This window comes from Bipolaris sorokiniana (assembly GCF_000338995.1).
Source record: "Bipolaris sorokiniana ND90Pr unplaced genomic scaffold COCSAscaffold_3, whole genome shotgun sequence".
Taxonomy (NCBI): domain Eukaryota; kingdom Fungi; phylum Ascomycota; class Dothideomycetes; order Pleosporales; family Pleosporaceae; genus Bipolaris; species Bipolaris sorokiniana.
In genome coordinates, this window is record NW_006911897.1 from 525,120 (window position 1) to 546,905 (window position 21,786).

The following is a 21,786-nucleotide window of genomic DNA, read 5'->3' on the forward strand; positions in this document are numbered from 1 at the left end:
GTAGTCGTTGGCCGATGCTTCTGCTCGTTGGTTCACTGCAGCACTTTACTCTAGCCGCTTACGTACCGAGAGAAAGAACATTACTAGCTGCGTGCTGCATGCAGAACTGCACAGCTAAGATTTACCGGTAACTTTAGCTTGAATGACTAGTTTGCCATCATATCACTGCTCAAGTGTACCATCTTTGAAAATGTTCAGCTACGGTCTGCGTAAATGGTACTACCTCCGCACGAAGTAGCTGCATGCATTGAGCGTCAGCAGATGCACTTCCCCACAGATCTCTTAGCACAAGGCAACTGTGGCTTAACATCGCAACTAGCCATTCACTGCCCCACCTCACATGCACGCTCCGGCAAGTCCAAGAAACACTATGTCAAAACAGACTAGCTTCATCGCTACGTCAGAAGTACAGTACTCGCATGAACCGATCTTCAGTCTTTCAATACTCACACACGTCGCTTATTGGCAACATTGAATTAACCGCCCTTTGTTAAGCATCGTTGGTGGGCATCTTCTGTTCTACGTTGACGAGAATGCTCAGCTTATGCATGAGCCTAGGCCGCGAGGCACAGCCTAGCTGCCAAGCCTATTAATTGAAGTTGTAGGTTTGGACATTTGCTGGGCCAATGGCTCCTACTGTCGCAGGAACAAGGCAGATAAGAATACGGCACCTGAGTTTAATAATAGAATTCATCGGTCGCATGCCATTTCTGGTGGCGTGAATTGTCGGGTTGTGCGGGGTTTTGAACAGGGTCGCCATTATAATTTCAACAACAGATTCTGCTAGCTTGAAGAGTGATGTAAGCAAGAATCAAGCAGGCTCGACGACAGGCGTACTCTCACTTCGTTGGTCATCCTTTGTGTAGAAGTCACTTAATCAAACCTCGTATAACTCGGATTCAGCTATGGTAAATGAAAGTCAATTTAGCTTCGCATAACACCAATACAGAGTACAAGACTTTGATCCATCACAATATTGGAACCTAGGGAAGACTCTAAAAAAACACACGACGAAAGCTTGGGCACATTCAGTTGCGACTGGTCGTCTTCAAAGTTCTCTATGCGATCTAAATGCTACAGTAAGAGTATGTACTAAATTTCCTGTTTGGTAATTAGCTCGCTATTCTGCAAAGGCGTTGAATACATAAAGGCGCTCAAGCTGCCTACTAACGTAGCATCATCAAGTTATCATTCCAACACCTTAACTATCTCTGGCTTATAACCGTTGCACTACGATGAATACCAAGCTTATCGCTCTTTGCTTTGTGTTCTATATCGCCCATTCACTCGAAGGACCAGTCGATGTAGCTTCTGGAACCTCGCTCACAAGTAATAGCTACTCACTCTCCTGCAAGCAAGGGATGACACTGAAGATTGATAGATACTATCGAAGGTTTTCCCGAGCAGCGTATTGCATCTAAAGGGCCGTTGAATGCTAGTGAGAAAGCTGGTACGTGTATCTGATACGCGTTGAAGCATCTCTCCTTTCAAAGAAATATCTAAGGTTCATTAGTGTGCTACCTTTGTAGTTCGCCATGTCGTGGCTATTACTGCTGCAATGGTAAGCAGTGTGCTAAGATTAATGGGGGTTGTTATTGTCTTCCGAAAAATTGTCTTTCCATATAGAGTTTCAGTCTTGTGTTTGAAAACCCATTCTATCGCTGGTCAGTGGTCTTAAAAGTTTTTTTGCTCCCAAATTGTTTCCACAACATCTCCTACAAGCTATCGTGTCTTGTTGGTACTTAAGTTGCGCACCCAAGACCCTATCAAAAATCGCAAAAAAACACTTTTGTATCTCAGCAACAACATTTTCATAACTCTTTAAAATCTTATGAAGTATCTAAATTGATAGCAATACATCTTTACCGATGTACATATATATGAAAATTGTGACTTTGACAGCCTAGCTGAGAGTACTTAGGGGAGGTGCAGCTTAACCTCTGTGCTACAGTACCTATCCACTGCTCAAATTACATCGCTCCTTCGGTACTGCCAGCCGGGCCTTTAGAGTTACCCATCTTATATGTATGAGGGACGGTGCGCTCTTTGCGTCCAGCGGCTGCTGCGTAGAGCTGACTTTTTTGACTCGTTTTCTAGTTGCTTTTCTAGCTGGTTCTCTAGCTAGTTTGGTAGAGATTCTCGTATTCGTCGCATAACCCAGCCCTAAGTGCCCAAATACGGAGATTTCTGGTATCTTAGCACAGCCAATAAAAGCACAGAGATTGTTAGAGCCAATCAGATCGCATTTCTTCGTCTACGAAACCCCTCTGGGGACCGACCGTAATATGCAGCTAAAGCTGCAACAAGGAAGCTCCCATGCTCTAGAGATAATCTGGGCTAGTACTTGTGACTAAATCAACGGGTTAGTGTGCCTTGTATTCGGGTGGTAAGCACGATCCGAGGGATTCTGTACGCCCTCGCGGCAGCTTGCTGTGAAGAGAGAACGCCAGCATCGGAACCGCGGACAGCGAATTGTCAAACTTCCTCATGGGTGTTCATTTCTATTGCATGGGTGCCGAGAAATCGTGTGGGTTGTGTGGATGGCCAGCTCCGTGAGTGGCGAGCTTATCGACTACGTAGGGTAGGCGGAGGCGGGGAGCAGCATGTACATGAGTCTCCCTTGTACACGCACCAAAATGCAAATGCATATAAATTTCGCATTCATCCAAGTAACTGTACAGGCCTATATCCGAACGTTCCCGGTACCAGATTCGACGGTGTTAGGGGATTTTGCTAAGCACTACTAAGTCATAAATTGTAGAAGACACCACAACGAATCTGCACAGAACTGATAAGGAGTCCTTTTCATCGATTTTATACATGTACTACCTTTTTACTCGAGACAAATCTAGGAAAACAGTCCAGTTGAAACTCCAACCTTCTTATATTTTTCAAAGAGACGTAACCAAAGTGCAGAGCTTTGCAGATACTTAAGACTCTAATCGCTGCCTCAGTAGTCTAAACATAAAATTAGAACACAAAGCTTTCCAATATTCAGTCCACGCGTCCCATGGGTATTGGATGTTTAGTTCATACCTGAGAAGCACCAAATCGGGAATCGTCGCATCCAATGGGATGTAGGCTAATTGGGGTTTCGGCAGTCTAATAGCTACTGGATTACTTGAGTGGTCTCAACCATCCAGTGTCAACCGCGAAACTAAGAGAGAAAAAATAGATAGCTTGCTTTCGTGTTTACTAACTAGAGACTATGCCAAGGAAGGTCAGATTGTGACTTACCTCTCTCTAGTCAACCCCGAGCTTTGCCACTCTTAACCCTAATTTCAATAAACCGGTCCCAAAAAACGAAGCCAGAACTTAATTACAATGTCTCAAATCCCTAAGTCCGCTTTCAATACTACTTCTTACCGCCTAAAAATAGTTGAGAGTTATCTAGAGTACGATGCGTAGGTCGCTACTAGAAAGCTGGACGAACTCGCCTATAAATTTAATCTTGAAGCACAATACCTCAACGATGGGTTCTACCTAGTCCTATTTTAAGTATTAGTAGCATAAATTATTGCATGCCAGGAAATATCAGGCCTTCGAGAGGCAATGGAAGGCGATAAGTTACAAGGCGGCGGGATCAACCTTCGCTGTACTAACGAAATCAATAACAGGATCAGTTATGCCGCAATAACAGCTTCTAGATGTGAAGGAGGCGGCTCCAGGGATGCCGAGGAATTCCATATAGATGAGGAGATGTAAGTACAAGAAGAAGAAGCTGGCCGGGTGGTCGGCGTGAGTTGAGAGCGTTAGTCTACCGTACATGATAGTGCATCCGTGCTAGAAGCCGATACTGATGCTAGCAAAGGATCGGCGAGAATGCACGAAGCGAGAGCGCAGTCATAACGAAGACACTGGTAGGTAATAGAAAGCAATTCCAAGCGACCAACCTTCCATCCCAAGCTATCACGAGATCTGTAACTAGATTTCCAGTCGTGCTTTAGCGTGACAAATGGGGTTTTGATGGTCGCACACGACCTTCATCATCGATTATCGATCATCGAGTCTTAGTCAGATGTGTGAAATATACTTCAGCTACCAAACTTGATGACGACAGGGGTGACGAGTCATCGGAACTTATCGGGTAATGGTAGTTCCATCTTCGGAATTTGATACAACCTCAAGACTGTTTTAGGGCTTATATCTGTATTGTAAAGGTCCACACGCCCAGACCTTATCCTCAACTTGGCTGTTTTTAAACCGTAATCGAAGATAACATTTCATATTGCAGATATTCACGCCTGTGATGCGTCCATATTCAACTCTTTGGGACATGCAACAGCATTTACGGGAACGTTATCGACAACGCGGGATCACATTCAGACGTGGCATTGTCGTGAGATGACAATCCACAACCCATGGTGGAATCGTTAGCGCCATGATGGTGGACTATGGAATATTCCGAAAATTGCAGAAAGCAAGAATATTCTAGCAAGGACTCTTCCATGGTAATCCTAGGTGATAGGCAGTGCCAAGCTTGGTGTTAGTGGCTTAGTCTCGGAGTGAGCACTGAAGCAGAGCATGGGACGGGAAGACTGCTTACATGTATGCATGTTGATGAGTGGTTACGCTTTTGGCCAATAAGATGGGATGAATTGGCGCTCGTGGAAAGTGTTGAGGGTGATTATGTTGAGGCATATGAGAATATGTAGTCAAAAGGCAATGCTCTTCATTACCTTCGACTCGAAGTGCCGCCACTCTAGGCTCTTACGCTACCATGAAGTCCTGGAACAGCCATCCCATCAATCAACGTTGGCTTCGAATTACGCTGTTTTCTTTTCCTCTTGTTTCAATATTTGTGTTCCTCGGTACGCAGAGTGAGATTTTACATCGGAGGTTGGATAAGATACCCTTACAAGATATTGTAGGAAACAAGGACTCCAAGTCTGCTGAAGAAAAATTGTTTTTCCTAGACACACCACTAATCCTGGATGGTTCGTCTGCTGAAGAGGAATCGGTTGATCTAGCACCATCGCCTGCTGTGGAGAAACCAGCTGTTCCCACATCATCGCCCGCCGAAGAGAAGCCGCTTGATGGACAACCGTGGAAAGGAAAGCCATTGGATGCAACACCGGAGGAAATAACTGTAGAGGAGACAACCGCACAAGAAAAACCGGCAGAGCCTACACCGCCTATACCAACGCCAGCGCCGTACAAGTTAGCAATAGAAGAATTAAGCGAGGACGTGAAGAAGTATGCATACTTGATCTTCATGACGCAAACCCTGAATGCAAGCGACGATCTAGAAAGGGACAATTACTTTATCACCGCCCGGATCCTTATGTGGCAGCTAGTGCACAATCCGAGCACGCGAACAAAGCATGATGTGATTGTCATGGTTACACCCAATGTGTCGCAGTCGAGACGGGGCCGGCTCAAAAGAGATGGCGCAATTGTGCACGCGGTCAACTTTCTCCATACACCAAATGGCGGATGGCTGAAGCCCTCAGTGCATCGCTGGGACGACGTCGTGACTAAAATGCGTGCGTGGGAACTGGTGCAATACGACAGAATCCTCATGCTTGACGCCGACTCGATGCTGTTGAAGACGCTGGATCTAGTGTTTGACGATCCGGCCGTTCATCTGCTTGCTACCAAACCCTCAAACACGACGACAAACACGACGTTGCCCTCAACCTACCTTGTCGCTTCCAATTCCGAAGCGTGGGACTCGACCCATTCGTTTCCTCTAACCTATGGTACGGGCCTGAAGAAGTCAGGACAGATGAACGCGGGCTTCGTCATACTGGCACCTTCACTCACTGCCTTTGAGTACTACAAGTCGCTTATGAATACACCTTATTCATTTGACCCAAAATATCCCGAGCAAAACCTCATCAACTATGCGCATCAATGGGACGGCCCCATGCCCTGGCGCGAACTGGCCTACACGTGGAACATCCGCTGTCCGAATGACCAGGATGTTGAAAAGGGTCTGTACAGTGTGCATGAAAAGTGGTGGGAGCATCCATACCTCTACGCGAATGAGAAGACAAAGCAGTGGATGTTGTCAAGAAGATGGGAGATGAAAGGATGGTATCACGCGTGGGACAAAGCGCATGAGGAAGGGGAATAGGAGGATAATTGTTTTCGTAGTCACTCCAACCACGCCCTTGTAGCAGCGCTTTCAACACTTTCACGGTTCTGGTGTCTTTTGGTATGCAATGTACGATTAGCGCAGTCTGGTGTCATTTCTGATCCAGCACATCACCACCACAAGTACCACCAACTCGCTTGTGTATAATGTATTAATATTAGAGCATAGAGCTTCCGGTGCCTGAGATTGTTTCTCTATCTAGTCTTGTACCTATTTACTTCCTTGCTCTACTACTTGCCGTGCAGAAATGTATGCTTGGGCACCCAGCTTACGAGCGGCCTACGCGTCTACAGGCCGCATATTGACCTGTAAGTGTTCGCTATAGTAATACGGCAAAAAGACATCCCGCCATAAGAGCGTTTCTGGCCTGTGTATGGTCAGTATATGACATGAAGATGGCCAAGTAAAAATGGAATGACTGGGTGAACGGCGGGAGACATACAGTTGCTTTGGGACAGTCATGACGAACTTGCGAAAGACGTGGGCGAATGCTAGGCGCAGTTCGGCCCATGCGAGGCTAGAGCATATTAGTTTTGGCCCTACGATCATGATAACAAATTTACGATTTGGATCAAACTTACTTGATACCCAAGCACATTCGCGGACCACGCGAGAAAGCAACCAGCCAGTTATCCAGCTCGGGTGTCTCGAGCCAGCGTTCAGGAACGAACTTGTCTGGTTCGGGGAATATGTCTGCATTGTAATGGACAAAGGTGCTACCACATGACACGATAGTCTGTTACACAATCAGCAGATAGTTTGTCGTAAGCTAGATTTGAGAATGTACGTACGCCTGGTGGCACGACCTTTCCTGTTATGGTTGCGCCGGTTGCAGGTACCACGCGCAGTAGGCCAGCAGTAACGCCGGACGAGAGTCTCAGCGATTCCTTGATGACAGCATTCAGGTATGGCAAGTCTTCCAACTCTTTTAGCGTAGGTTCGCCATTCTGCAGTGAAGGCCAATGTTCCAGGAGTTCCGTCTTGAGTTTTTGAAATTTAGTGGGGTCCTTTAGCAAATGGAAAGAGCCAACCATGAGAGTATTTCCGGTCGTATCTGCCCCTCCAAACATGAGCGCCTGCGTCTCCTCATACAAGCTGTCAGCAGAGGGAACCTTTTTGTCACGATGGGCTTCGGGATCCATCAGACGGTGAAAGACGGTCATATTGTGCGGAAGGAGTTTGAGTTTTTCAGGGTCATTGGTTAGGTCGTTGATCTGTTGCATGAGTAGCTACGAGGTTGTTAGCAGCGGAAATTAGTTATTCTTTTATTTTATCTTTTTCATTTTGTTTTGGTTTGGGTATTATAATCACGTAAAGGAAGGCAAAGAGGCACACCTGATTGAGGTCAATCAAACCCGCCGTCAAGGGGCTGAGAATCCTGGAGAGCTTCGGAGGACATTTCAAAATGAAGTTTTTGAAGAGATCAGAATACTTGAAGTAAAGGGAAACGGGAGTTGACGCGTCGAGGGCTACGACAATGGGAGCGTTGAAGTCTGGAGCGTCGACAGCATGGATGGGATTGCCAAAGCACAGGGTGGTGATAACATCGACGCTCATGCAGCGGAAGGCGTAGAAGAGGTCAGTGGGCTTAGAAGCTTTAGCTTGGCGCTCAAAGGCGGCACATAGAGCTTTGATCTTGTCGACACATAGGCCTTCTGCACTGCGAATGGCTGCTTGAGAGAAGGAAGGGTTCAGGACGTGCTTGCGGTCCTTGGCCTCGGCATAGGTGAGGAAGCCAAAGCTGGACCTGTCCTCATTAAAGCTCTTGTAGAGACGGGCCTCCTTGTCCCAGCGGTTCTTGTTGTTGTAAATGTCGTGGTAGGCTTGGGGGTTGGCAAAGTGGAGCTATTCGAAGCTTGTCAGCATTGCGGCACGGGGTGTGGGCGTAGGTGTAGATGCAAGTAATGAATGCTTGCTTGCCTCATTGGGGCCGACACGAACGATGTCGCCGTAGCGAGCATGCAGGTCGACTAGGTAGTGGCAAAAGGATCGGTTTGCGATGCATTCAATGTAGGCCTTCCAGTAGACGGTGGCGCCAGCTAGAGGCGGACCGGGGAAGCTGGCGAGTGGGTGCAGGTAGATGTTGTACGTCAGAACGGCCACGACATAGGCGGCCAGGGCGGCCAGGGCGGCCAGGGCGGCGGAGAGTAGTACCGCCGAGTCGGGTGCGTGGGAGAGTAGGGACATTGGCGTTGGTATGGTGCTGCGGGAAGAAGGAAGAAAGAAGGGCAACCAGTTAGTTGTACAACATTGTCAGTGCATTTTGGGCGTCTACCTTTCCTGATTGCGTCGCAGGCTCCATGACGTCTGGGCAGGAGGTCGAGTAGATTACGTGCGACAATGACCAACCAGAGCCATCAGCCGTCTGGTGTGGACAGAGCACTGTGCACATGGGAGCGATAGGCGAGAAAACGATTTGGGAGCCGCATCGCGAACGGGGAGCGGGGCGGTACTAGTCCAGTGTCAGGAATAAGCATGTCAGTTACATGGCGGGCGATATGAGTGGTGGTATCTAACTGTACTGTGTGATATTACTGGCGTGTGTGCAGGGGGAGGGGGAGTCGAGACTTTGGTGGGGTGGAGTGGAGTATGCGGTATGTAATATACGTAGATAGGGTATGGATGTATGGATGCGTTGAGTACATGTGAGCACGCCAAGGCCCACTTGCGGATGTAAACGTGCCGAGCCGTGTGAACGATTACCTGCTGGTCTGCCTGTGGCTTGGCTTTGTGTGTGTGTGTGGACTCACTGACTGTGTGTGTGTGGACTGACTGTGGACTGACTGGCTGGTGGGCTGGGTTGCACCTGCCTGATCAGAGAGGGCCAGAGGCGAGGCGAGGCGAGGTTTGGGCCATAGCACTCACTCCATTCCCCTCCCTCCCACAAACCCACCCACCCACACACACACATACTTACTGCACGCCGGCCTTCACTACCTGCATTATCCCCTACAATACCCCATTCAACGTTACCTTGCTTCCTGCCGCCCATGGCTGATATTGGTGCCCAAATCGCCCTTGTAAGCCGCCAGCTGCGTCTGTGCCCGTGCCTGTCCCGCTTCTGAGATTGACCCTCGCCTAGGACTCGGATGAGACAGATTCGGCCTTTGGTGATGACTCGGCTTCGTAAGTCTACACAATCATCCGTCATCCGTCAAGGAATAGCCGTCTCTAACCACACCCCTCACAGCGAAACAACATCGCTTAAGTCGGCTGTTATCAACTACAAGTACCGCAACGGCCGCCGCTATCATGCCTACAAGGAAGGCTCATATTGTGCGTTCACCTGCCCTGTCCTGTTCTACCCTACTGGTCCCACTCCTCTGCTTTACCCAAGTACTTTGCCTATTGACTGCTTGACAGGGGGCCCCAATGATGAGACACAGGCCGAGCAGCTTGACATTGTGTATGCACTGCACCCGCCCGTGACCATGTACCATCATGTTGACTGTACCGCCATAGCCATCACATATGTCTCCTCCTCCTCGATGGCGAGCTGCACATGGCCCCGTTGACTAAAGACCCAATGGTACGTCCCACCATGGCTGCCATGCTTGGACACCCATATTGACTCTTCGATCCCTTCTTCTAGCGTGTATTGGACTTGGGCACTGGCACTGGTATGCAACCACCAACAATCCACCTGACCGGTTGCCTCAGACTAACTTGACAGGAATATGGGCAATGTCAGTCTCTCGCCCACCCTCTGCCCCTCAAACTAACACAATCCACAGCGATTTTGCCGATAGATTCCCCTCGTGCGAGGTCCGTGTGCAATATCAACAAACATTCACCCCAGACTGTGCTCTAATTCCATGACATAGGTGCTAGGAACCGACCTCAGCCCCACACAACCCTCCATGATACCCCCCAACCTTCGCTTCGAGGTCGATGACTTCACTGAGCCTTGGCTATTCCGCAAAGAGAGTTTTGATCTCATTCACGCACGATCCCTCTTTGGCTGTGTCGCTGATTGGCCCAAGTTATACCAGGAAGCACTCGAGTATGTCGCCTTGGCTCGTTCCCACCTTTCTCTGCGCTGCTAATTCCATCCCCCCAGCCACCTCCAGCCCGGCGGTTGGTTTGAACAACTCGAAATGTCCGTTGTTCCCAAATCCGACGACGGCACCGTAGAACCTGGCTCCATCTTTGACAAGTGGGGCAAGATTTCGGTTGAACTCGGTGACAAGTTTGGAAAATCGTTGCGCACCGCCGACGAGGCCAAGGCTGGTATCGAGGCTGCCGGATTCATCAACGTCGTTGAACACCGCTGGAAACTGCCCATTGGTGGCTGGCCTGCTGACAAGCGCTTCAAGGAGCTTGGCCTTTACAACCGCATCAACTGGGAGCAAGGCATAGAAGGGTGGAGCCTCTATCTACTCACCACCATTATGAAATGGACCATTGAAGAAGTCCAAGTCTACTTGGCTCTGATGCGCCAGGCTTTGCGTGATCGACGCATCCACGCCTATCAAGAAGTGTCATTGGTCTATGGCCAAAAGCCGCCAAAGCCTTCAGCCCCTTCACCATGATGCGTCTGTTTTTAATGTAACTGTCCGTCTCATAGCGTGCGATATCCGACATGAATTCAAGATTTTGTCTATCTGACGATACGTTGCCGTGAGTGTGTGGCAGGCATGTGGAAGAAAATGAACAAGAAAGACCAAGAAAGAACAAGGGAAAAAGTAAAACGAAACACAACCTGTTGAAAGGCTTATGCGTCTGTGTCATGCAACGCAATATGCCCGCCCAGCCAGAGTGATGAACTCCCCACCCCCTGCAGAACGCCGGATCCCAAACACTAACGCCCCACGCTTTTATCTCCTGTTGATAAGGTTGAGAAACTCCTGGCGAGTCTTTTCCCGCGAACGCATGCAACCAAGCATACAGCTTGTAGTCGTTGTAGCACCCGTCTTCTGAACCCCGCGCATCACCATGCAAAGATGGCTTGACTCCACCACCACCGCAACCCCCTGTGGCTGCAGCATCTCGGAAAGAGCCAGCGCAACTTGCTTCGTCAGCCGCTCTTGCACTTGGAACCGGCGGGCAAACATTTCGGCAATACGTGCCAGCTTCGACAAGCCGATAACGCGACGGTTGGGGATGTAACCAATGTGCATCTAATGCCGGCAGTACAGTCAGTCAACATGTTCCTCCATCTAGCCAAATGATTTCAAGTCAGGGCAAAGCAACATGTGTACTCACTTTTCCGGTAAAGGGCACCAAGTGGTGCTCGCACAGCGAAAATATCTCAATGTCTCGTACAATCACCAGTTCGTCGTGGTCTTCATGAAAGACGGCTCCATTGACAATATCCCGCAGGTTCTCCTCGTAACCTTTGGTGAAGAAGAGCAGCGCCTTTGCGTACCTCTCGGGTGTGTCCAGCAGGCCCTCGCGATCAGGATCCTCGCCCAGACACTCGAGCATTGTCCGTACAGCGCCCGACAGCTTCTTCAGATTCTCGGCCTTCTCTTCGTCTGTCGCCTCCTTCCGATGCCGTGTGCCCTTGCTAGGCCAGCTAAGCCCGTCAAAATCAATCGTCGGATGTTGGGTATATGGGCTGTGGGCGCGGCTCGTCGCAAGCGGCGTTTGGACGACGGCGTCCTCGCTCTCGGATTCGTGCTCCATGTGGCCGTTGCTCATCTCAAGTCCGCTATTCGCACTGCCACCATTGTTGCTTACTGCAAAAGCCTTTGCGGGGAAATAACCAGTCGGCCCGTCGAAATCTACCACTTGCCGACCCCGGTTGGACGTCTCAATGGCATTGAAGAGATTTTCCCGTTCCTTCTTGTCGCGAGCCTCGGTCGTGAGTCTGAGCGGCGACCCTCCATTCACCATGTGTGTCGGCACAGCGGAATGTGGTTTGGTCGTGTCGGCGTCCATGATGGCGGGGGTGTGGGGGGATATCGTAACAAGGTTTCGTGATCGAACGATCGGGGCTTATATTTAGTATGTCGGTATACTTATGTAAGAGTATGACTAGATCGGACTTGGGGAAGAGAACAAGAGCGAGGGCAAAGTTGCCAAAAGATGAGAAACGGTCCAGTAATACATGGTTCCTACAAATTCCTAGTCGCGCCGGTCCATATGACTGCATGGGAATAACTTTGTCCTAACGCCGGCGAAATGCGGCTTAGCGTGCCATGACCTGACGCCACACTACATACTACTGGATGCGCACGTGATGCGAACCAGAGCGGACTGCAGGCAGACCAGGAGGGAACGCCCGGCTCTCTTGCTCTGCTGCACTCCGACAACACCCCTTCTACCCACCCCACCCTCCCCCGTCAATACACTCCGCCCGCAACCACACATGCTCATCACTCTTTTGGCTGGCGCTTTTCTTCTCTATTTTTGATGGTGCAGCGATGACGGCGATAACAACGATTGCTGTGGTTACAATGAGGGGCAGACGGTGAAGATGAGGTGGTTGGCGATACCTGGCGCCCTCCCAGGCAGGTTTTGGCATGTCTCGCAACTTTACTCCGCAGTCCCATCTTACCGCCATTTCCAGCAACAGAAGATGCGCGCGTGCCTTTCCGCCCACAGTACATCGCAAAGCAGGCGGCAACACTACCGGCTTGCGCCTATCGCGGTAGGACTGAAGACGCTATCATATGTGCTGCTACTACTATACTAGGTGAGGGTCCACGAAGTGTCCTTGGACGCGCCCTCATTGCACCACCACTCTAGGGAGTCACTTACCCGCCGCGCATCATCGCATAACTAGTTACTAATTCTTCTCCATGTCGCGCCTCTGATGTATACTGCATCACTATCGGTGAATAGGTGGGAAGGTCAATAACTGTCAGCCGTTGTCGCCTATCGGTCACGGCTGTGTGTGTCCCCGCAACCGCCCATCACTCAGCTTCGCATGTCTCAGCCGTGTGCTCGGAATGTTGTCGTTGGGGCGGAGGGTTTGTTGGTTTTCCGACTCCTTCGGTCACGATATATGGAAGATGGTCTTGTTAGGAATCTCCTCTTGGTAAAGCGAGTCGGCTGCGACTATACTCAGTGGCCTTAAGCCGCATGTTGCTGTCTGTCGGATCATGGCGCATTCGCCCTACACCTGTTTGTTGCTCCTGCTCCATGGTTCCTCGTGGACATGAGCATATGCTGCATTCCCTCCCGTAGTGGACTGCCTCGCTCGCATGAGCCCACGATATTCAACATCGGACAAGATCCACGGCCCAGCGGATATCAACTCAGCTTTCGTTTTGACCATCCGCGGAAATCCAACCCCCCTCGGTTCGCGTGTGGGCGCTTGCTAACACGTATATTCCGGTTGGAAGCCCTCAAACCGTCTTTGAATCCTACACGGGATGAAGGAACTGCCTTCTGTGAAGGCTTCGCAGTATGGATTTTCTGCCATGAGTCGGTTGTGTCGCTTTTGCATGCAGTAGATAGTTGTCGTGAAGCCTGACGGCCTGCCCTTGATGCACAGCAACCAGAAGACGGAAAGTAGACAGACACCCCGGAAGACGGCCGTGGACAGCACGCAGCACAAAAGCACACTAGGACTTGAGACTGAAGGGACGGGGTTTGGGTTTGGATGGGGATGCGCCCTTTGGAGGAGGGCCTCCTTGTCACGAGGCCTTGGCGTCATCGATAGCGGCAAGCGAAAGGACCGGCCGGTGCAAAGGCACTGCAACAGTAGCGTCTGCAGCCACGAACAGCATCATTCAGAAGCGCACTGACATCAGGCAGCGCATTCCGGCTTGTCTCTCGGATCAGTTGCAGTGGCATCTCTTTTTCTTTTCTCTCTCACTATCTGATCATCGGCTGGGGGGTTCGGAGATAGAGTTCCCTCCTGCTCGGCTAGGCTGTCGCTCTGACCCGCGAATCTTTTGATGCTGCAGCCTTGCGACTTCTAATGATCCTCTTGCCTCTATGGCTGCCCTGCGACGGGCTCAGGATATAGACGAGCGGAGAACTGAGGCATCGCCTGACCGAGGTAGGGAACGTCTCAAAGACCGTCACCGTGACCGTAGCTACGACCCTCGGACATCGTCACCAGCACCACAGGCGGGCAGACATCATTCCAGGCATCGCGCCCACGACCACGACGCCCGCTCATCAGGCAAACACGGGCGAGGCCATTCGCGCGATAAAAGCCTCGGCAGGGACCGCACGCGTCGGCGAAGTCGGAGCGCCTCCAAGGAGGATCGCTATCGAGGCTCAGAGAGGGAAGCCAGTGCAGACAGGGTTGCCCACCCCCATCGTCGACACCACCACCACCATCACCATCACCATCACCGCCACGACACGACGCCATCCTCGAAACACTACCACAGTCGCTCCCCATCCCCTAGGCCATCATCCAAACGCGTAAAACGCCCGCGGAGTCGCAGCACAGTGCGCTCCAGGTCGCCAACACGACGTGCAGATTCCTCAGGCCGGCCGTCGACAAGAGCATACTCGCCTCGCCCTCATACCTCTGACCGTGATCGGCTGCCTCGACGAAACACTCCCGACAGGCACCTCCCGCCCGCTTCACACAGGCGTCAGTCGCCATCCGTGGATACCTACTACAGACCAGCAACACAACGTGCACGGAAGAGATCGGTTTCGCCCGATAGAAGGTCCAGGCGTGAATTTTCGCCGAGGGCATTGTTCCCGAGGCGGACTCACAGGAGGGCCACACCGCCCTTGGATCATTCTCGTGAAAGGCCCTACAAACCCAGTTCTATTCGTGGTCGAACAAGAAGTCGCAGCCGAGCACCGAGACGCGTCAGGTCTCGCTCGCCTCCTCACAGACGGTCCCCAACACCTGCTCGCAAAAGTTCGCCCCCCAGCTCCAAACGAGCTAGGACTCCATCACGCAGAAGCCGATCACCTCCCATACCCATACGACGTCGTCAATCTCGCTCACCCTCTCGAGGGTCCAAGTCGAGACACCCTACTAAGCACATTTCACGCAGAAGCTCACCGGTATCTGGATCTGGCTACAATTCGGATACGTCCAAGGGTCGTAGAGACGACGACAAGATGAGAGGAGCCTACCATTACCAAGGCCGTGGCGGTTTTCAGCAATCTCCGCCTTATCCTTCCCATAATCAATACTCTCCTCAAAATCAGTCACCCTACCACAGTGGCAGAGGGGGTTGGAGCAACCAGCCCTATCCAAATCACGGGTAAGTTACATTCAACATCTGCTCACTTTGTGCTGACTTTGATAGTTCTCCTCCACATGGCTACACTTCAGGCCAATCTCCATATCATCAAAGTCAGTCCCCTGGCTACTACCAAAACCAGTCGTATCCTCAATCTGGTTTTCAACCCAGTTCACATCGGGGTGGACACGGTGGCTTTCGCGGTAACAGCTTTCACGGTTCCGATCGGCGAATATCAGGCCCTGCCGGAGGTGCTCCCTTTAGTGGGCCTGGTGGCCGGGGTCGAGGCGCTGCGCCTACCCAATTTTCGAATCTCTCATGGACACCCGCGTCTGGAACACGAGGCGGCCGTCCCGCCACCGAGGCGCCACGCCCACAACCTGTTCCCACCTCACAGACGGTAGTTGATTCCACATCTGTCGACGCTGATGACAATCCTTTCCGCCCTTCGAAAGATCTAAGGGTAGAGGATGAGGGCTCAAAAGAAGAGCAAAAATCTGCTCCTCCGGCCAAGTCTTCTGCTGCGCTCCCAACAGCAACGAAGTCGGGATTCGGGTTCTCACTCAAGACAAAGAACCCGGTGCCCCCAGCAAGCAAAGCAAAATTGGGGCTGGAGGAGCCTGAGAAAGCCGAGCAAGCGTCGAAAGAGTCACTACTCGATCCAAAAGCAAAAGTTGAAGCAGCACGCGACGTTGCCCCCCCGTATGCTGAGTCAAGAAGTGATCGAGACAGAGATCCAAGAGAGAGGGATTACGATCATAGCCGGGAGCGAGACCTCAGGGAGCGAGACCTCAGGGAGCGAGACATCAGGGAGCGAGACATCAGGGAACGAGACCGTCGCTACGATAACTATTACGACCGCAAACCAATCTATCGAGATCCTCGCGAACGAGATCCTCGAGACATCAGAGATTCCCGTGATCCCTATTATCGTGGTAGGGAAAGGGATTTCCGAGACCCGCGCGACCGAGACTTCAGGGACCCTCGGGATGTTCGAGACGGGCGTGATATTCGGGAAAGGGATTCGCGGGACTTGCGAGACCCAAGGGATATACGAGACCCAAGGGATGTACGAGACATAAGGGACCGCCGGGAGCCGTACTTTCCACGAAGGCATGATGACAGGCGGCCAGACACACGCCCTATTGCTCGACCAGAACGAAGGACGCCGCCCCCTCAAATACCAAAAACCAAGACAATTACAAAGAAGCGAGAAAAGCCACGACCTACACTAGCCCCAGAGCATGCAACCTCGGAATCGGTGTACTACAGGAAACCTGGCAATGAGTCAGTGGTCGGATCAGGCACGTATGGAAAGGTCTTCAAAGGAGTGCATGTCTACACAAAGGATATGGTTGCACTAAAGAAGATTCGTATGGAAGGCGAACGCGATGGCGTATGTATTCCTTGTGAACATACGCAAGATATTTTGCTAACAAATTGCAGTTTCCAGTCACCGCCATTCGCGAGGTTAAACTGTTGCAGTCTCTCAACCATCCCAACATTGTCAACCTCCGTGAGGTAATGGTAGAGAAGAATGACTGCTACATGGTTTTCGAATACCTTTCCCACGATTTGACCGGTCTTTTAAACCATCCCACATTTAAACTTGAAACATCGCACAAGAAAGACCTTGCAAAGCAACTGTTCGAAGGTCTTGATTATCTCCATCGACGTGGGGTTTTGCATCGCGACATTAAGGCGGCCAACATTCTCGTGTCTAATACCGGACAACTAAAACTAGCTGATTTTGGTCTCGCCCGTTTCTACTCGAAGAGTGGCAAGCTGGATTACACCAACCGCGTCATCACCATCTGGTACCGATCCCCGGAATTGTTACTTGGAGAAACGCAATATGGCCCAGCAGTCGATATCTGGTCAGCAGCATGCGTACTTGTGGAGATATTCACGCGACACGCCATTTTCCCGGGTGATGGCGGAGAAATCAATCAGCTTGAAAAGATCTACAACGTCCTTGGTACGCCAACAGTACAGGATTGGCCTGGCATCGTGGACATGCAGTGGTTTGAGCTTCTGCGACCAACCGAACGCAAGAAGTCTACGTTTGCAGAAAAGTACAAGGATCGTGTCAGTCCTATGGCTTTCGAGCTGCTTCAGGCAATGTTCCTGTTTGACCCAAATGCACGGCCGGCGGCGGCCGACGTGCTGGAGCATCCCTTTTTCACCAGCGAAGCCCCTGCGCCAAAACGAGCCGAGGCGTTGAAAGAACTTGAAGGGGATTGGCATGAATTCGAAAGCAAAGCACTTCGGAAAGAAAAGGAGAAGCAGGAAAAGGAGGCCCGGCGGGCTGCTCGCGAGGAAAAAGACAATGCAAGAAAGGATGAGGGCAAGCGACGAGCGGATGCAGCTGTGGGTGAAGAGAGAGACGCTAAGCGTGCGAAAAGTGGAGATGTCACAGCATAGTATGCCAGGTATTCATGTTTTTGAGGGCACTGCTGATACCATGGACGACGGTGATAATGTTTGTACTATTGATTAGAGATCTTTTTTCTATATGCTCTTAGATGCGTACGTACGGGTACCGAGTCTATGAAATATGTATGCATGGCCATGTAGCTAGATCTTCCTAAAGACTGGATACTGGTCACCAACCTCCATTGGCAGCAATCCAAAAGAAACATAAGAGTCAATATTCTCTGGCTCGAGAGCTACAAAGGCCAAGCCCGCATTCTTCTGGGCGGCACTGATGAAGAAGCTGCCAGCTGGCAACGAAACCTGCTGCACAGAACTCTCGGTAGTCACCGTGTTCAAGATTGCTCCCTCGTAATACGACGAAGCAAACTTTGAAGAAGTGATGTTGTAGACCTGGACCTCTCCCTGAAATGCCTCTGGCATGGTCTCGACGTCCAAGCCAGAGACCCTCAAGCGCTCAGCGAGATCAGCCCATGCACGGGGGATGATGTAGCCCTGAGGCCTCGCACGGGTGAGGTTAGCCGTTGCCGGGGTATTGCTTGCGAATTCGACAGGCAGCTGAACGACTTCTCCCGTGCGGCGATCGACCATTGTAAACGTACGATTGGCGTAGTTGGGGTAGTCGGTAACCACAATATCTTGGTTGCTTGCCGCAAAATCCGCTATAGCATTGTCCATTGTGCTCTTGACCTGATCGGCATTGTCTCTTGCTGCTTCGAGCACACCGAGAATCATCTGCAGACCCGTCAGGGTCCTGCGCTTGAACTGCTGGTTCGCAATGCCGATGCCCCTCGTCTCGAAAAGAAACGTGATGCACTGCGTCAGACCCATGGCGTTGCGCCCAATCTTTGCGTCGGTGCCGGCTTCGACTAGGCGTGGTGGGTTGCGGCTCGAAGCTGTTATGTACTGCTCGCCGCGCAAGCCCCGAGAGATGAGCGATGCGTTGATGGCTGGTGCAAAAAGCGTCTCCGAGAGCTCGCGGATCTCGGGATGTATATTGAGGTTCTTGGCGCTCGAATACATGGCATCGGCTGCGTTGCTGTAGTGGGTCGAATAGAGTGTCGCTGCGCCGTATTCGTGCAAGTCAATGGCAATGGTGGGTGAAAAGGTGCTGAACCATTCTTTGATATCGCGGGTCTGCTGGCGAGCGAGTTTGGTGTGATCGCGGTTTGGATCAAAGTTGGTGGCCAAGGTACGTTGAAAATAGGCATTGCCGTCTGGGTTGTAACGCGGTAATACGAGAATGTCCATTTCTTCTAGCAAGGTAGCGGCCCATGCTGGGTCGTTGTCCATGGCCCCGAGTAAGGCGAGTGCAGCTTCATCGCCAGCGGGTTCGTTGCCATGAACTGAGCCTTGGATCCAGACTCTGAGCTTTTCTGACGTCGTGTTTGATGCGGATGACGCCGAGAGTAGGACGTAGGGAAATGTTTTGCCTTCTTCGCTGAGGAAATCGGCGACTTGGTACTTCATCCATGAAGGGTTCTTTGCAGCAAGACCGCTGATGAATCTTTCTGTGCAAATATTAGAATGAGCAGTTGTAGAACAGCAAGTGGGATTTGTGTACCCAATTGATCGGGTGAGGTGCCCCCCTCGGTGCCCTCGAACCATCCAGGATCAAAAGTGGCATTGGACATGAAGGCAGGACTGTAGAGCGTCACATTGGGCGCTGGGAATGCCGCCTGCTCTACAAGCTGCGAATCGAAGCTTACGACGCCATGGTTTTCCCCGTATTGGGTTTGCGCCAACGCGTATGCTGCGAACAGCAAGATGGTAGAAGACTGCCTCATCCTCGCCGTGTCACCTGGGATGGGGATAGAGACACCAAAACCCAAATTGCGCACAGAACACTCTTATTCCATATTTCTTTCCTCTCTTTCCCCATTTTTCCACGATAGGCGATACGTCAGTCAAGACGCGCATTTTGCCTGTTGGAGTACTTGCCAAGAGAACAACCCTTGGCGGCAGTTGCTCCTGCCATATTCGGCAACGTATCGCTTGTCGAGGCCTCTAGCCTATGGTTGTTATCGTCCAGTACCGGCTCATGGTCGGTTGGGCAAAGATACTGATACTGTTGTTGAGGTTGTAGTCGTCGTGTTTGAGCAGGTCGTTAGTTGAGTCGTACAAGGCGAAAGGGAAGAAAGAAGTGACGGGATACTAGTACTAGTACATCGTACTACGTACTAAGTATGGACATTACTACTAGTTCAACAATCTGCTAATGCGTTGATTTATTATCCACAAGAAGAGGATATCCGTTCGCATATTTCTATGCTGGAAAGCACCTGCCCTCGTATATCTTCTATCGATCCTCTACTCTCCTTGTTGCGACTTTTATACACGAGAATCAGATCCGACTTGCTTTTGTTGCTACAACAAGGCATGAACATACATACATACATACATACATACATAATAACGAGCATAGTACTCGGCTTCATTCCCGAATACCTGCATTCCAAAACAGGTAACTTACCCATCCACGTGCACACCTTCCCCGGCTTCCCCACCTCGTGTCAATAATACCCCGAAAATCCGGTATTGATGCATCGAGTTAGCTGGACCAACTAGCGGCACTGTATTGACCAGATGATGCATTGTGCTCCGAATTAATACCTTGTACCCAGTCAAATCGATATATTGCTATGCTCATATTAAACATCGCATAAGTTGCAAGATTGCGCCGCTATTGTAGCGCCCACCTGCGTGATCATGAAGCTCTTTTCATCCCTACTGGCTTTGGTAGGGCTCTCCTCCTTTACATCTGCCCTTTCGGTTACCTCGGTGAAGAACTGGAACATTACAGATGATGTGCAGGGGTCAGTGCGTCTCAATGGTCTTGCTTTCCAACAACACGCCTTGACGACATTTGGAGACTACCAGTATGTAGCCTTCTACAAGACAGCCTCTGGATACGGCAAACATTATGTCAATCTTGGACGGCGAAAAATCTCACCTTCGCTTGGCGACTGGCAGTACTTTGCCTTCAGCGACTACGAACAGACGACACTCGATGAGCACAACACTATTTCCGTGGGCATCAGCGGCGATGGAAAGATACATTTAAGTTTTGACCACCATGACGTTCCGCTCAATTATCGTGTGAGCAAAGCTGGCATCGCTAAGACTGTTCCTTCTGAATGGACGGCAAGCGCTTTTGGAGCTGTGCAACACAATCTGCCAGGTTCCACCGGCCCATGGACACCGCTGACTTACCCTCGCTTCGAGTCTATCGATGGTGGCGACCTCTTGATGGAGTTCCGGATAGGCCAATCTGGCGCGGGAGACTCATACATCCACCGCTATTCTGCCACTACTGGGAAGTGGACCGCCGTCGGAAAGTACTTGCAGGGCGAGGACAACAATGCCTACATTAATGGTATCAGTAGCGAAGGAGGGAAACTGTTCGTTTCATGGACGGTCCGTGAAACTCCCGATGCCAGCACGAACCACGACTTTTACTTTGCCTTCTCGGAGGATGCTGGCAAATCTTGGAAGCAAACCAACGGCCAAACAGTCGCGGTTCCCATTAAGCCTTCAACACCTGGAGTCAAGGTCTACTCGATCCCGCAGAACAGCCAAATTATCAACCAGGAAGCGCAATTTGTAGACCGTCAGGGTCGCTTCCACGCATTAATGCGCGATAACTCAACAGGCACACCGCGGTTTTACCATTACCTGCGAACACCAGCTGGCAAATTTACCAAGACTGTCATCAATGCACCTGGTCTTTCTACACCACCGTACCTTGCCTACCGCGGCAAGATTGTTGCTACTAGCGATAGTGTAATTGCAATTCTCCCGGACCAGCCAAAGATGACGATTCAGCTCTGGGCCGCGACCGCGGGCGCAAATTACAACGACTGGAAGAAGATAGCAGACATTCCAAACTCTGCTGGCGAACCCTTGGTCGATGAGGCTAGGCTTAAGAACTTTAACGTTCTAAGCTTATTTGTAAGACAGGGTGGACCTTTCCCCACCCGCAAAGTCCAGGTCTGGGATTTTGGTCTTGCCAACTGAGAACACCAACAGTTTAGAGTATTCCAGAATCGTAGTATACGAAAAAGCTTAATGAAAAACAATATGCTTCCAAAGATCTATTCTTCCAAGTCCACGAAATGCCATGATATGCGACCTCATTCT

General features: G+C 50.8%; 7 protein-coding genes across 7 annotated transcripts; 4 read left to right on the plus strand and 3 right to left on the minus strand.

Annotated features, from left to right (window-relative positions):
• Window positions 1–5,191: 5,191 nt before the first annotated feature.
• COCSADRAFT_48051 (glycosyltransferase family 8 protein) lies at window positions 5,192–6,079 on the plus strand (the record flags this gene model as incomplete). The annotated part of the gene is made up of 1 exon (XM_007698473.2): window positions 5,192–6,079. A coding segment is annotated over one exon (888 nt), but the record flags the coding sequence as incomplete, so codon positions are not given.
• A 154-nt stretch (window positions 6,080–6,233) lies between these two features.
• Window positions 6,234–8,462, minus strand: COCSADRAFT_33939 (uncharacterized protein). Its single transcript, XM_007698310.1, has 6 exons — window positions 8,021–8,462; window positions 7,436–7,945; window positions 6,892–7,329; window positions 6,682–6,836; window positions 6,543–6,617; window positions 6,234–6,467 (listed from the first exon to the last, which is right to left on the minus strand). Exons 1-6 carry the CDS (start codon window positions 8,285–8,287, stop codon window positions 6,380–6,382), a joined length of 1,533 nt encoding a protein of 510 aa, XP_007696500.1. The 5' UTR covers window positions 8,288–8,462; the 3' UTR covers window positions 6,234–6,379.
• A 407-nt stretch (window positions 8,463–8,869) lies between these two features.
• On the plus strand, window positions 8,870–10,682 carry COCSADRAFT_33940 (uncharacterized protein). The gene is made up of 10 exons (XM_007698311.1): window positions 8,870–9,120; window positions 9,183–9,226; window positions 9,291–9,376; window positions 9,464–9,506; window positions 9,563–9,629; window positions 9,693–9,720; window positions 9,774–9,786; window positions 9,835–9,865; window positions 9,925–10,103; window positions 10,161–10,682. Exons 1-10 carry the CDS (start codon window positions 9,091–9,093, stop codon window positions 10,630–10,632), a joined length of 993 nt encoding a protein of 330 aa, XP_007696501.1. The 5' UTR covers window positions 8,870–9,090; the 3' UTR covers window positions 10,633–10,682.
• A 29-nt stretch (window positions 10,683–10,711) lies between these two features.
• Window positions 10,712–12,071, minus strand: COCSADRAFT_284482 (uncharacterized protein). The gene is made up of 2 exons (XM_007698618.1): window positions 11,306–12,071; window positions 10,712–11,220 (listed from the first exon to the last, which is right to left on the minus strand). The coding sequence occupies exons 1-2, from the start codon at window positions 11,981–11,983 to the stop codon at window positions 10,918–10,920; spliced, it is 981 nt and encodes a 326-aa protein (XP_007696808.1). The 5' UTR covers window positions 11,984–12,071; the 3' UTR covers window positions 10,712–10,917.
• Window positions 12,072–13,848: 1,777 nt separating this feature from the next.
• COCSADRAFT_284519 (uncharacterized protein) lies at window positions 13,849–17,714 on the plus strand. Its single transcript, XM_007698619.1, has 3 exons — window positions 13,849–15,234; window positions 15,280–16,609; window positions 16,660–17,714. The coding sequence occupies exons 1-3, from the start codon at window positions 13,991–13,993 to the stop codon at window positions 17,635–17,637; spliced, it is 3,552 nt and encodes a 1,183-aa protein (XP_007696809.1). The 5' UTR covers window positions 13,849–13,990; the 3' UTR covers window positions 17,638–17,714.
• A 76-nt stretch (window positions 17,715–17,790) lies between these two features.
• COCSADRAFT_83629 (uncharacterized protein) lies at window positions 17,791–19,433 on the minus strand (the record flags this gene model as incomplete). The annotated part of the gene is made up of 2 exons (XM_007698620.1): window positions 17,791–19,157; window positions 19,211–19,433. The coding sequence occupies 2 exons, from the start codon at window positions 19,431–19,433 to the stop codon at window positions 17,791–17,793; spliced, it is 1,590 nt and encodes a 529-aa protein (XP_007696810.1).
• Window positions 19,434–20,355: 922 nt separating this feature from the next.
• Window positions 20,356–21,734, plus strand: COCSADRAFT_351760 (uncharacterized protein; the record flags this gene model as incomplete). The annotated part of the gene is made up of 1 exon (XM_007698621.1): window positions 20,356–21,734. The coding sequence occupies one exon, from the start codon at window positions 20,356–20,358 to the stop codon at window positions 21,661–21,663; it is 1,308 nt and encodes a 435-aa protein (XP_007696811.1). The 3' UTR covers window positions 21,664–21,734.
• Between the last annotated feature and the right edge of the window lie 52 nt (window positions 21,735–21,786).